This window comes from Oreochromis niloticus, linkage group LG4, assembly GCF_001858045.2.
Source record: "Oreochromis niloticus isolate F11D_XX linkage group LG4, O_niloticus_UMD_NMBU, whole genome shotgun sequence".
In the NCBI taxonomy this organism is placed as follows: Eukaryota; Metazoa; Chordata; class Actinopteri; order Cichliformes; family Cichlidae; genus Oreochromis; species Oreochromis niloticus.
Window position 1 is genome coordinate 29,800,447 of NC_031969.2, and position 12,668 is coordinate 29,813,114.

The 12,668-nt window shown below is 41.7% G+C and overlaps 1 protein-coding gene across 2 annotated transcripts; it reads left to right on the forward strand.

The window, feature by feature from the left end:
• Nucleotides 1-354: 354 nt before the first annotated feature.
• On the forward strand, nucleotides 355-10,091 carry tbc1d17 (TBC1 domain family, member 17). Of its 2 annotated transcripts, XM_019357678.2 has the most exons (18): nucleotides 355-483; nucleotides 2,163-2,258; nucleotides 2,349-2,426; nucleotides 2,527-2,638; nucleotides 2,716-2,899; nucleotides 3,055-3,166; nucleotides 3,728-3,838; nucleotides 4,120-4,290; nucleotides 4,380-4,505; nucleotides 4,614-4,717; nucleotides 5,145-5,239; nucleotides 5,326-5,442; nucleotides 7,035-7,135; nucleotides 7,759-7,858; nucleotides 8,533-8,630; nucleotides 8,834-8,950; nucleotides 9,042-9,128; nucleotides 9,335-10,091. In XM_019357678.2, exons 1-18 carry the CDS (start codon nucleotides 370-372, stop codon nucleotides 9,494-9,496), a joined length of 2,085 nt encoding a protein of 694 aa, XP_019213223.2. In that variant the 5' UTR covers nucleotides 355-369; the 3' UTR covers nucleotides 9,497-10,091. The 2 variants fall into 2 exon arrangements, with proteins under 2 accessions (XP_019213223.2, XP_005469062.2); XM_005469005.3 differs by lacking the exon at nucleotides 3,728-3,838.
• Nucleotides 10,092-12,668: the final 2,577 nt, after the last annotated feature.

The window sequence follows — 12,668 nt, forward strand, 5'->3', positions numbered from 1 at the left end:
GTTCACAGTCTTTTGATGTAGGTGTTCATCTTAACTGTGAGGCGCTTTGTAACTGTGTTTGTTGTTGTCGTTGTTGTTGTTGTTGTTTACTACAACTAAAGTTATTCTTTTTTTTTCTAATACAATGCTGTTTAGAGTCAGCGGTGTTTGCTGCCCTCTAGTGGTTGCCATGTGCATTACATGAAAATTTACATTAAGGTATTCAGACATAATAGGACACAGCCTGTAGCGAACATTAAAATCAAATCAAATCAAATAATACCATAAACTCTTACATAAAGATTAGCCTCTGTAATAATATTAAAGCGTTTAAAATATAATTTAAAAACAAAGCAGTACAAATTACGTTCTGATTGGGTGCTTTCTGACATGACGTTGGCCATGGGCGGGGTTTTTCCATTAGCAGGAAGCTTGACGTCACGTTTGTTTTGGGAGAACGACGGAGACGACAGGAAAATGGAGCAAAGCGCTGAGGATTATAAGGTACTCCTGAATTACATGTTTAACACGTTTTCACTGGTTGTTTCTGTGAATGTTCGTAACTCTGCTGTTGAATATTGGGCGGAACTTCTGATAGCTGACTAATGGTAGCACCTAAAGCTAGCTGTGGATCTCCAATAACGTTCGTTAAGCTCGAGCAGGGCTACGTGGTGCTTTAGCTGGATATAAACCTAAGATTTTTTTTTTTTTTGTATAGTTGTGTGTATAACCACACAGAGATGAAAGCTTAAAGTGTGTTTAGAAAGTCGCGAACTTTATTCAACTTCTCCTGTTTGGCTGTCTGGCTTTCACCCACTGACCTGAGCAGAGCAGTGACTTTATAGTCATGTGATATGAATGTGTCATTTACCAGCTCTTTGTTATGATTTACCTGCCACCGCTAAGGGTCAACTGGTCACGTGGTGCACGAATTCGTAATCACATTTGGGCACTGGGTGGGCTACATTTGCATTTTTTTTATTAGTATGATTTAGTTTTTAATTTTAGTTTGCTGTCCAGTTTTCCAAAACGTTTTAGCCATAATCAATCATTTTTCAAATGAGGTTTAATTTACCCAATTCTTGTTTCTCAGACGGTGAAAATTAACAGGAAAATACGTTAATCTTGTAAATAAGGTCTCGAAGACCTTGTTTGCCATAACTATATGCTATTAGGCCGTTTAAGCTTTTTCCTAGAAAATACCGAGCTGTCATTTAGCTTCCTGAGTTGAACCCACCATGGTTTTTGTGGGTTAATGCTTGTGGTGTTGACTGACAAAGACTGAAACTAAATGGACAAATTTTACAGGTTGAGTGTTATCATGTAACTATTTCAGTTAGTTCTCATTATTTCTAAAGTTTATTTTTACAATGATCAAGTTTTTTTTTGTTTTTCTCACTAGACCTCAGATAACTACGAGTCAGTTTATATCAGCTGTGTTAGACTTTATTTCTTGGATCCATCTGCCATGTGATGAGTTTATTCCACGTGGATGTTTGTTTGTTTTTTTTAAACTGCAAGACAGTAAACTTTCTTTGTTTACAACCAACCTGCCTGCAGTGTAGTACCACCAATTAGCCCAAAGTCAGGAACACAGACCTGTTTGGCGACCACTGGTTCCTAAGGCAAAGTAGCTGCTGGAGGATTCTGGGCCAAGAGGTCACTGATCAGTGTGTGTGTGTGACTGGGGCTTAAAAGACAAGTTGAGCTATGGGAGGACGCCAGAGAACGTGGAGAGAACCCAATCAGGCATATTGAGAACATGCAAATTCCACAATGATTGGGCAAAAACAGGGCTGGGCTAGCCTGAAATGCCTAAGGCTGCTTAGATGTCACACAGAGTGCCTAGCCTTTGTGAAGAGGTGTGGACAACCTCTTTACCCTGAGAACACCAGTAGCGATAGGAATTCTGAGTATGCACAGGTCGTTAAATCCCTGCTCGTTGTATGTGGTTCAAGTTCAACTTCTGAGAGAAACAAGTGGTGTTCAACCACACAAAAACATCAGTTATACTGTAGATATTGATGACTAATTAAAATAATCTTTAGACAAATTCCTATTACCTGCCTGTTTCAGTGACTGAAATTTGGCACCGCCCAAAAAAAACCCCACTTTTAACTGCGAATACATTTTACACTTGATTTCTGCTTCTTCATATTTATGTGGGACTTTTTTCTCCTCAGCTGATATTTGAGAAGGAGGGGGTATACCTCCACACAAATGCCAAGAGGAGTAACCAGGACACTAGCATCCCAGGGTTCATCCGTATTGTGGAGCGGGTAAGAAAGTCTGTGTGAGCTAAGACTGTTTAGGTCAAAGGTATGATCGGGAAAGCACGGGGGTAACCTATCATGTCTTTATATTTTCAGGCTGGGCTGCCAGCCCTAGAGTGGAGCCCACTGGAGCATGATAGTCGCAACGCTCCTGCTGTACTGTACAGCAAAAAGGTTAGGAACCATCTATTTGCTACATGCTGAAAAATTAAAAGTATTTCTATTTGTTATTAGCTCGAATAGGATTCTCATCCAATAATCTCCACCTGATCAGGATGGTGATGGAGGGGAAGAGGATACAAACTTTGACCCAGGGTATGAGCCAGACTGGGCAGTTATAAGCACCGTGAAGAAAGAACGAGAACACGTCCCAGTCAAAAATTCAGGTGCAGTCTGCTTTTCTGGTGATCCTAGCAAAGGCTCGTGCTCAGAAAACTAAAACCCCCTCTTTTTTTCCTCACAGGTCAGTGGGCGTTCTCGCTGCCTCTCTCAGAGCTGTACTCTCTTCGGAGGTCTCGGTTCTCCTTGGGTCGAAACTTTCTCGTGCTGACTAGTAGAGGTGGCCACCCGCTGCCTCCTTTGCACTTCCACAGAGGAGGAACCCGGGAACTGCTGAGGGCACTTCAGCGCTACATTATTCTGGACCCGTAAGCATCACTGCAATCGTTTTAGCAGCAGGTTTCTAATTACAGTGGAATGCCAGCATTGTTTACATGCCGGAAAAACCCTGATTAGTACTTCAGTTTCAGATGCCCTTTGCTTCTTTGTCAGCGTGTCATGTGGTTTCTGTTCTTGTTATCAGGTCACCACTTGACGGGCGGCTCTTCCTTGCCTACCCCCAGGACTCAGGCACGCTCCCTCAGTCCTTTGATAGGCTGCAGTTTCTTGATGATGGAGGCAATGATCTTGTCTCAGTAAGTAGATATTTTTTTGTTGTTATATTTTTAGAGGATGGTGCATGTTGCATTTCTAATGAGTAATTTTTTTTAAGTAATCTCGTACTTAATCATTTTAAAATCTATGAATTATTAGCCAGTGATGAGGTCATCTTCCACCGAAGCAGCATCAGAACTTGAAAACAAAAGCTAATGTGGAAGTGCCAAAATCTCCATTTCCTCTAAAAGCAGCTTGAGCTATATAGATCCCCGATGTTAACACCTCCAACTGCAGAGTAGTAATAAACATGTTTATAGCATATTTACAGTTCAGAGTTTTTGGCCTCCATAGCCAGTCTCCCCTCAGATGACAACTAAATTCCGAAACCAGTTTCAAATGTTTTTAGGTTTAAAGTAGGTTGCATTATTAGGGCATGGTCACATTGACAGTTGGATGCCATCACAGGCAGATTTGTCCAGTAGCTGTGTACCAGCCTTCGCCTCAGCTACTGCACTAATTGTGCAGGTAATTGTACTAATAGATCACACAAAACAGAAATTATTAGCAGGTTTCTGTGTCTGTGCACTGCTCTCATACAGATTATGCATACAGAAAGCAAGATGGGATCGGCCAAAAACGAAACCACCAGAGCTTCAAACAGGTTCCACCAAGTCAAGTCAAGTGGCATTTCATTTCAACCATATGCAGTGGTACAGTACACAGTGAAGCGAGGCAATGGTCCTCCAAGACCTTGGTGCTACATATAACATATAACAGACAATCAACACAGGACTACATGCGATGGCAGTGACACAGTGGTTTCATCTGGTTTTTTTAATCATAGCCTTTGGTACCAGCTAACATCTGCCCCAGTACCAGTGGGAGTGTTTGAATTAGATTCATTCTAACTAGTGAAGGAAACATCATACTTAAAACGACAGGCCTTCATTTGCATAAAAATTCTTTTTTCTTGTTCTTTCACCTATAACAGAGATTTATCCATGACCCGTATGCCACTACATTTGGTGGATTCTCCAAAGTCACAAATTTCTTCAGGGCAGCACTTCGGCCTCCAGAGTCCCCCATCCACACACGTACTCCTCAGGATCCCAGTTTGCCTCCACAGTCTGATGAAGAGCCCGGATTCGAACTCATCACCTGCGTAAGAGAAAATACAAAAAGATCATTTGAGCGCGGATGGATGGAATAAAAAATAAGATATTAATGTTTGCTTTTATTTCTTTCATCAAGGGTGTGGAACTTGGTCCCAAACCAGATGTAACAAGGGGACCGCCTCTGGATAAGTGGGAGGAGTTTTTGGACTCTGAGGGGCGAGTGACTTGCCCAGAAAAAATCAAAGAACTTGTGTTCAGAGGGGTAGGACAGTAAATAGAGTAACAGCACACCTTCTGTTAGAGACAAACATGTGTTTCTCTTGTTTAACCAGGTGTGCATTCTTTGATGGGGTTTTTGTGTATCTTGCAGGGCATCACACACTCGCTGAGGAAGGAGGTATGGAAATTCCTGCTGGGGTTTTATCCGTGGAACAGCACTGCCAAGGAAAGAGAGGACATTCTTCGGGTCAAAACGTTAGTATAATTTTTTTTCCTGTCATATCTTTATGATAATTTATTGAGGCTTTGGGAAACACTCTCATTGCCTCGCTTGGTAAATGGTAAATGGACTGGTTCTTATATAGCGCTTTTCTACTCCACCTGAATGCCCAAAATGCTTTATACAACTTGCCCCATTCACACACATTTCCTACAAAAGTGCTTTCATAGCTAATATTCAAACACACACACACACTAAGATGGATACATCACAGAGAAACTTTGGGTTAGTAGCCAGGGTTCGAACCACCAACCTTCCAATTAGTAGATGACCTGTTCTACCTCCCTCCTGCGCTAGCTGCAGCCACTTTTTTTTTTTTTTGTTAATGCTTAGCAGCGAGCCAGTGCATTTCATAAAATGTTGAACTATTCACTTTCTTTAACAACCCTTCTGCGTGTGCAGGGATGAGTACTTCAGGATGAAGGTGCAGTGGAAGTCTGTCAGTGAAGAGCAGGAGATGAGAAACTCCCTCCTCAGAGGGTACAGAAGCCTCATAGGTCAGTGCGTGTAATAACAGAAGATCTGTTCAGCGTTTAGTCAGCTGCCCGTCAGAAGTTAAACTGTCTTTGTTCTGTTGTGGCAGAGAGAGACGTCAACAGGACAGACAGACACAACACGTTCTTCTCTGGGAATGACAATCCGGGACTGACCCTGCTTCACGACGTGCTGATGACTTACTGCATGTACAACTTTGATCTCGGTGTGTATTTATGAACCGCTGGTAAACAGATGTGCATTTTCATCAAGTGCATTTCTGATTCACTGTTTGTGACAACCAGCATTGTTTCAGGGTCAAGCTGTAGAGAGAGAGTGAAGCAAAACAGTAGCGTACTGTATTCTCATGTCTTAAGTTATTGATTTTGTCAAGCCGTGTGCTGCTCATTTATTCATTCAAACAGGTCAAATGATGAGTGAGTGAGCATTCAATAGTCATACACAAGTGAATGAGGTTGTCTTCTTAACAGGTAAAAATTCAGAGGAAGGACAAAACATGATATTAACCTTTATTTGAAATCTCAATGATACAGAAACCAACATTATATAATTGTTATAAAAGTACAAAAGGCCTTTTAAAGGAGAAAAGGCAATTAAATCAAAAGTGACAAATACACAGGCTTGTGAAGTTTTCACTGGAGTTGTGTAGAATAGCTCAAGCACCCTTACTGCTTCCACAGGGATTAAGAAGTTACCAGGCGCACTTCATAAATTGATCATCGGTACATGTGACCAACAAAAAGACCATATTTGGTAGTTTCCTGGTCTGGATCTTTCAGGTGTGTTTTAACATAATGCCACAGTCTTCCCAGAAGTGGACGACCCAACAAATTCGCCCCAAGGTCACACTGAGCAAGGCGCATAGAAATAGCAGAAAACCCAGGAGCTAAGTTCATGACAAGTATGGCTTGTTTGTAAAAGTTGCCAGGAGAAGGAGAGTTGCCTGTTCTCTCTAAAAAGAACATGGCGCAGGCTTAGAAAGAGCAAACTACAAGACTTCAGGAACAATGAAACCAAAGTAGACGTGTTGGGCCATAAAGAACAGTGCCACGGCTTTGCAGTCACTGACTAGACCATGAACTCTTCTGTATACAAAAGTATTCCAGAGTCAAATGTAAGGCTGTACGAGAGCTAAAGCTTGGCCCAAATTGGGTCATCTAACAGGACATCCTATCCCAAGTACAACAACAAATCTACAACAGAATGTTTGAAAAAGAAAATAGTCAAGGTGCTGCAAGGGCCCAGTCGAAGTCTAGACCTCAGCCTGATGGAAGTGCTGTGGTGGGACCTTCAGAGAGTAATCACTTCAAAACCCAATTAATTGAAGTAATGCTGTAAAGAAGAGTGGACCAAAACTCCTCCAGATACTAATGAAGTCATATAGAAACCCATTACGTCAACCCATTGCTGCTAAAGTTGGTTCTCTAAGTACCACATGTGATTCAGTAGCTTAGTTTTTCACATGACTTCATATTGTTTGTATATGAAAATAAAGGTTGAACAAGTATTACGGTGCCAGTGCGAGTGGCGTCTGGCAACACCAGACCAGAATAATTTGCAACAACAGGAGGAAAAGTAATCTACAGATTCCTGTTACTTAACACTATTTGGCTAATTTTCTCTACTTCCTTATGTTCGGCAAACAACAGAATAAACAGTGAAACAACAAAGATGTCCATGATGTTTTAAGGCCAATCAACAAAGGGTTAGGCAGCGATTAAAAGCAGTTTGAGTAAAGTATGTTTGTAAATGTTTGTAACACAGGTTTAACACGGGTCTCCTTTTTCATCGGTGCAGGTTATGTGCAGGGGATGAGTGATCTTCTTTCTCCCATCCTGTTCGTCACCCAGAATGAGGTGGAGTCATTCTGGTGTCTGACAGGCTTCATGGAGCTGGTGGTTAGTAAAAATATGTTCTTTTTGTTTTGTTATCATCTGTCACAAACCCGTGATCTTCTGTTGAGACACGCAAGAGCTTTTAAAGCTGTTACTCTATATTTGAGTCGATTTCTGCTCCGAATGAAGAATAATTAACTCAGCAGCATCACAAACATAACATTTGAAAGTTTAAATGCACTTGGGCCAGTGAGGTGATTCTTGTGCGTTGACTTAAGACCTCATCAAGATCTGATTTGAATGAATATAAGCGCCCACACTTAAAACTGCTTTGGATGTGTCTCAGTGTGCTCTTCTGCTAACTCGCCGGTGTCTCCAGTTGTGAAGCAACCACAAGAACACTTGCTGGATTTTGGTTTGTTGCCTGAGGCTGTTTGCCAACAATCACAAGCATTACACCTTATTAAATGTTAAATAAATGCACATCCTCTCTCTCTTTAAAAAAAATCCCATCTGGTTCTATGTTGTGCTGAAATGTGATATTAATCATTGAGATCTGAGGAAGCAGTGAAATAAAAACAGCAATGAAATTAGTGGTCAAAGCAGAAACATCCAAAAGATTGATGTATTTGTAAGAAGCCGTAGACTCCAGCTGAAGAGCAGGTCTTTGTTTTTCTTTTCTGCAGCACCAGAACTTTGAAGAGTCTCAGGAGGCCATGAAGCAACAGCTTCTTCAGCTCAGTATCCTGCTGAAGGCACTGGACCCAGAGCTCTGTGACTTCCTGGGTAAGTGAGCTCCTATTTAGCCAGGCAGATGGACAGTAGAAGTGAGAGAGTAAAATGAAACGTGCAAGATAAAGAAGTTTTAAAGCTACCTCCTTCATTTTTGTGTTGATTTGCACCTCAGGACTAATTTCAGTTCCTATAACTCCCCAGAGGTCTCATTCTGACCACATGTACTTGTTATACATGTGCTTCTGTCTAAAAGGAGCAACTTGTCAATTTGCATGGCATTTGGGGAAGAAGATAAAGTCACAGGGAGGGAAGATCAGGCAGCTAGGGCAGGTAGTGACCAAAGATTGTCATGTCATGTCACCACGGTTCCACTCATCCTCACTGATTGTTCTTACTCACATGTTATGGAGAGGTTGTTCCTGGGTGATGAATTTACAGTTTAAGGTTGGGTCAGTTTGACACCGAAGGCAAAGTCCATGGTCCACGGGACTCCTAAGGGGCGACCTTAAATATAGCAGCAACGCGGAAAGACGACCAGAGGTGCACAAGAAGAAGACATTGCCATGTTTTCTGTTGAATCTGACCTCTCGCATATAAGTTTAGATATGTTGAAGGTGACATACATGCCATGCATATGTATGAAACTGAGAAAACTCTGAATGTGCAAGAATAACTTCTTTTTTGTAAAGAACTAACCAGTTCTGCCTTCCCTGCATGTCCTTCAGACTCTCAGGACAGCGGCTCGCTTTGCTTCTGTTTCCGCTGGCTGCTCATCTGGTTCAAGAGAGAGTTTTCCTTTGAGGATATCCTCACGCTGTGGGAGGTGAGTGCTTGACTGTACCAATTTAACATATTTGTGTCTTGAATTGATTTTTGTTTTGAAACTAATTACTTCACCTTTAATTGAAATCCCATATTCCATTTTTTTTTATATATATTATGTGCTACTATTTAACAGTCTACAGTAAGGATTGTTTGGGCTGCATCTTGACATCGCATTTTATAGCATCGTGTTTTCTTCCTCAGGTTCTCTGGACTCGTCTTCCATGTGAAAACTTCCACCTGCTGATCGCCTGTTCGATCCTCGAGTCCCAGCGAGAAGAGCTGATAGGCTCGAACCATGACTTCAACACTATTCTGAAGGTCTGGATTAAAGATGACAGTGATTTTTGTTTTTTTTGTTTTTTTCTGTAATTTTCAGATTTTCATCTTCTATAATGTCTTTCATCTGCAGCACATTAACGAGTTGACAATGAAGTTGGACCTGCAGACTGTTCTGCGTGGAGCTGAGGCCATCTACCTACAGCTGTTTCTGTGCAAGGTAAGACACAGGGCCACCTCACACCTCATGATTCAACATACAGCCAGTAAAATATCTTTGTCCAAATCTGAGATTTTTTTAAGTTATCAGTTAACATAATATAGCACAAGATAAATTGTTTTCCTATTATATTCTGATAATACTAATAATTTTACAACTTGCTTGCTTTGTAACTTCTCCTTTTTCCTCTTCCCTTTCCATCCCAGGAGCTTCCTGTTATGGTGAAGCAGGTCCTGGGCCTCTACGTCCCACCCAGCTCAGAGGAAGAGAGCCCAGACTCACAGGCCAGCGAGACACAGCGCCTCCTCAGCCAATCACAGGAAGGAGCTGCAGCTTCTAATCCAGCGTGTGGCCCCAGCTACCCTTAAATCTGATTATCAGCTGGTGGACTGACACTCGCTAAGAGATGTGTAAAAGACATTTATATATGAAATATGTACTAAATATTATCCCATGGTATGGAGTGAAGGCTGTTGTTACTGATGGTCAGAGGCAGGGGGCACTGCGGAGGCTCTTTTCTCTCACTGTGTGTTCATGAAAGTTACAATCCAACATGTTTAAACACTATAGCCGTACTTGCAGTGCTGTTTTTGTGTGTATGCTGTCCTCTTCTATTTCCTTGTCACTTGTTTACATCTCCTGTTTTCATGACACTTTTGCTTCTGCTTTTACTTATTATTTAACTGTATTAATTCATTTATCCCTTGATTACTTTTCAGTTTATTTTGTTTTTTCTGACGGTTCCCTCACCACTCCTCCTGTAAAGGGAAATAGACGAAGGATAAACTCACTGGCAGCATTTTGCTAGTACTGTAAGATGCCATTCCAGCCCTATGCAAAGGTTGTGCATGCCTTATAGGTTCCACATGCCGCTTTGGTAATATTAAGCCTTGTAACTATATGTATGATGTTCTAGCATTTTCATCTTATTATTACCAAATAAATGGTTGAATCATAACAAAACGGTATTTAAACTCTACTTTATGCATTTGTAAAAACTTAAGCAGAAGAAGTTCAAGATAGCTGAACTTGATCCCACTGTGGATAAGAGTCAGGTGAGGAAGGAACAGACGATAACATCCTCCCCAAGACTTGAAAAGGATTCATTTATCAAATGGTGGAGGTGAGCCTCAGTGTGCAGGTCTGAGTTTACCTGCAGATCCACAGCAACAATAATACACGGGGCGACGGTGGGTCAGGGGGTTGGGAAGCTCATCTTGTAAGCTCAATCTTGTAACTCGGAAGGTTGCCGGTTTGATCCCCAGCTCTGTCTGTCTTGGTCGTTGTGTCCTTGGGCAAGACACTTCACCTACCGCCTACTGGTGTTGGCCAGACGGGCTGATGGCGCGATATGGCAGCCTTGCTTCTGTCAGTCTGCCCCAGGGCAGCTGTGGCTACAACTGTAGCTTGCCTCCACTAGTGTGTGAATGTGAGAGTGAATGAAGAGTGGAATTGTAAAGCGCTTTGAGGGTCTCGAAAAGCGCTATATAAATGCAATCCATTATTATTAATACACATATCAGTGAGGAATAACTTCGCACCGGTCCTTGTCCTCATGCATAAACTCACCATAACAAGGTCCTCTCTCCCTATCATGCTGTTATGTTTGTTTTCCTGGAGCTGGCGAGGTGTGTGGGTGTTCCTCGCCTCTCGCCCTGTGGTAGCTGGGATAGACTGGGATAGGCTCCAGTGTACATATTTAATTATATAGCCTGTAAATATCTGTATATTTACATATTTAAAATATCTCTAGTTATATATCTTAAACTATCCAGATGTAAATGTGTTAGATGTAGTTTAAAAACTGAAAAAAATTGGACATAGTCGTTTGAATTTTACATGTAAATACATAAAGATAGAAATTTAGATGAAAAGCTGCAGAATGCAGGAATCTATAAGATTCCAGCTCAACCAATGAGCTGTTTTAACTCCTTCCTTTATTCTGATTGGTTGCCCCTTGCAAACAGCAGTTTCGAACAGCAGATGCATCTCAGGTCCAGCAGCCAATGCTGTGTACCTGAGATGACTACTTTAGGGATATCAGCTCTCACTGACATCATATAGAGCCAGGAGTAGAAAAGAAATATCTAAACTGAGTGTGTAGAGCACTCTGAAGCCTGAGCTTTGTCCTCACAGGGATTAGCTGCATTTCATTATTTGAAACTTTGGTTATATTTGATATGACCATCAAACATTGTAACTGTTTACAACAGAGGTAATAGCTCCCCTTTACTTTAACACCCAAATGCTGTCAAAAACCCAACTTGTACAAAGTTCAATTTGAACTGTGAACTTTGAATTGTGATAAATACATTGATTTAGTGAAGATGTTTCGCTACACCGCGTCTGTGTAAAAATGATTCCAACAAATCGTTTACATTTGTCCGATAACTCTGAGGTCAAAGACTGACAGACTGTTACAGTAAACTGCACTTGTTTATGTCTTAACTTGTGAACTGGTTAAACTTTGCCCTCTCTCCCCTCTCCTCCCCCACTGGCCAGCAGGTGTCTGTGTGAGGTGAATAGCTCAAGGGGAAAATAGGGCCTCTGTTCTCCACTGTCCGGGGAAATGAGCTGGAAAATGAGGGGCGGGCAGCCACACCCCCTTCTCAGGACCTCCTGCACTCCTCCTTTGGCTGGTGGCTGTCTTCGAGCCCCTCAATCCATGTTGTTTGAATACAGCTGCGGTGTATGAATTTAGCAGGGTGCTTAAACAGCCCGACGATCTGTCACTCTCGCCCTCTCGCCCTCCCACCGTCCCACCCCATCCTGACCTCACTTGACTGGCAGAGCCAAACTTACTCAGTCCTTCATTCAAACTCAATCTGCTTTCAGCCCTTTTCAAAGCCTGTTTTATGGGCGAAGGCCTTGTCGACCGCTTTAAACCTAATATTCTCTCACTAATGCTACAATCGACTAAGACTTGCAGGATTATGTCTCTTCGTGTTGTCATTATGCAGTGTCTAAGAATAACCATCTCAGTTAGATAATGTGGCTGCTGATCTACTCCCTGTGCCTGAGATTCTCATCTATGATTTGTTTATTGCAAAGCAGAAGGATGCTAGTTGTTGTTTATTGTCATTTGACTTTGAATTCAGTTACTCAGGAAAATTTAATGAAGCTGGTCTAGACTTGGAACACTGGACACAGGATGCATTGGCATTGTTCTGTACAGGTTTAAACTTTAACCTTGCATGAATATTTTAAAGGGAAAACATTGTGCTCTTGTGTTAATTAGTTGTAAACTTTGGGTAAGTTCATGTACAAGCCCTGAAATACCCTAAAAGAACTCAGACTTTCAGTATAGATTCAATGCCTGCATGTAGTACATTCAAACATGTGCTTTTACCCACTGCTTGTTCCTCTTTGGGGGGGGGGGGGGGGGGGGTATTAATTTTAGGTTTCAGTCTTTTTAATTACTATTGTGTGGATGCCATATGTTAGACACAAGACTTGGGAAAATTACATCATGTATCACATTAAAAACACAGAACTTTTGAAAGCCTTGTAATCATCCATAGTCTCAATAAATACGTCCAC

Bases quoted from the DNA above. Each gene is read 5' to 3' on its own strand.
- tbc1d17 (XM_019357678.2), top strand. From the start codon at position 370: ATGACGTTGGCCATGGGCGGGGTTTTTCCATTAGCAGGAAGCTTGACG. The intron at 484-2,162 runs GTACTCCTGAAT...TTTTCTCCTCAG, and splicing joins AAAGCGCTGAGGATTATAAG to CTGATATTTGAGAAGGAGGG. The intron at 3,839-4,119 runs GTACAGTACACA...CACCTATAACAG, and splicing joins CATTTCAACCATATGCAGTG to AGATTTATCCATGACCCGTA.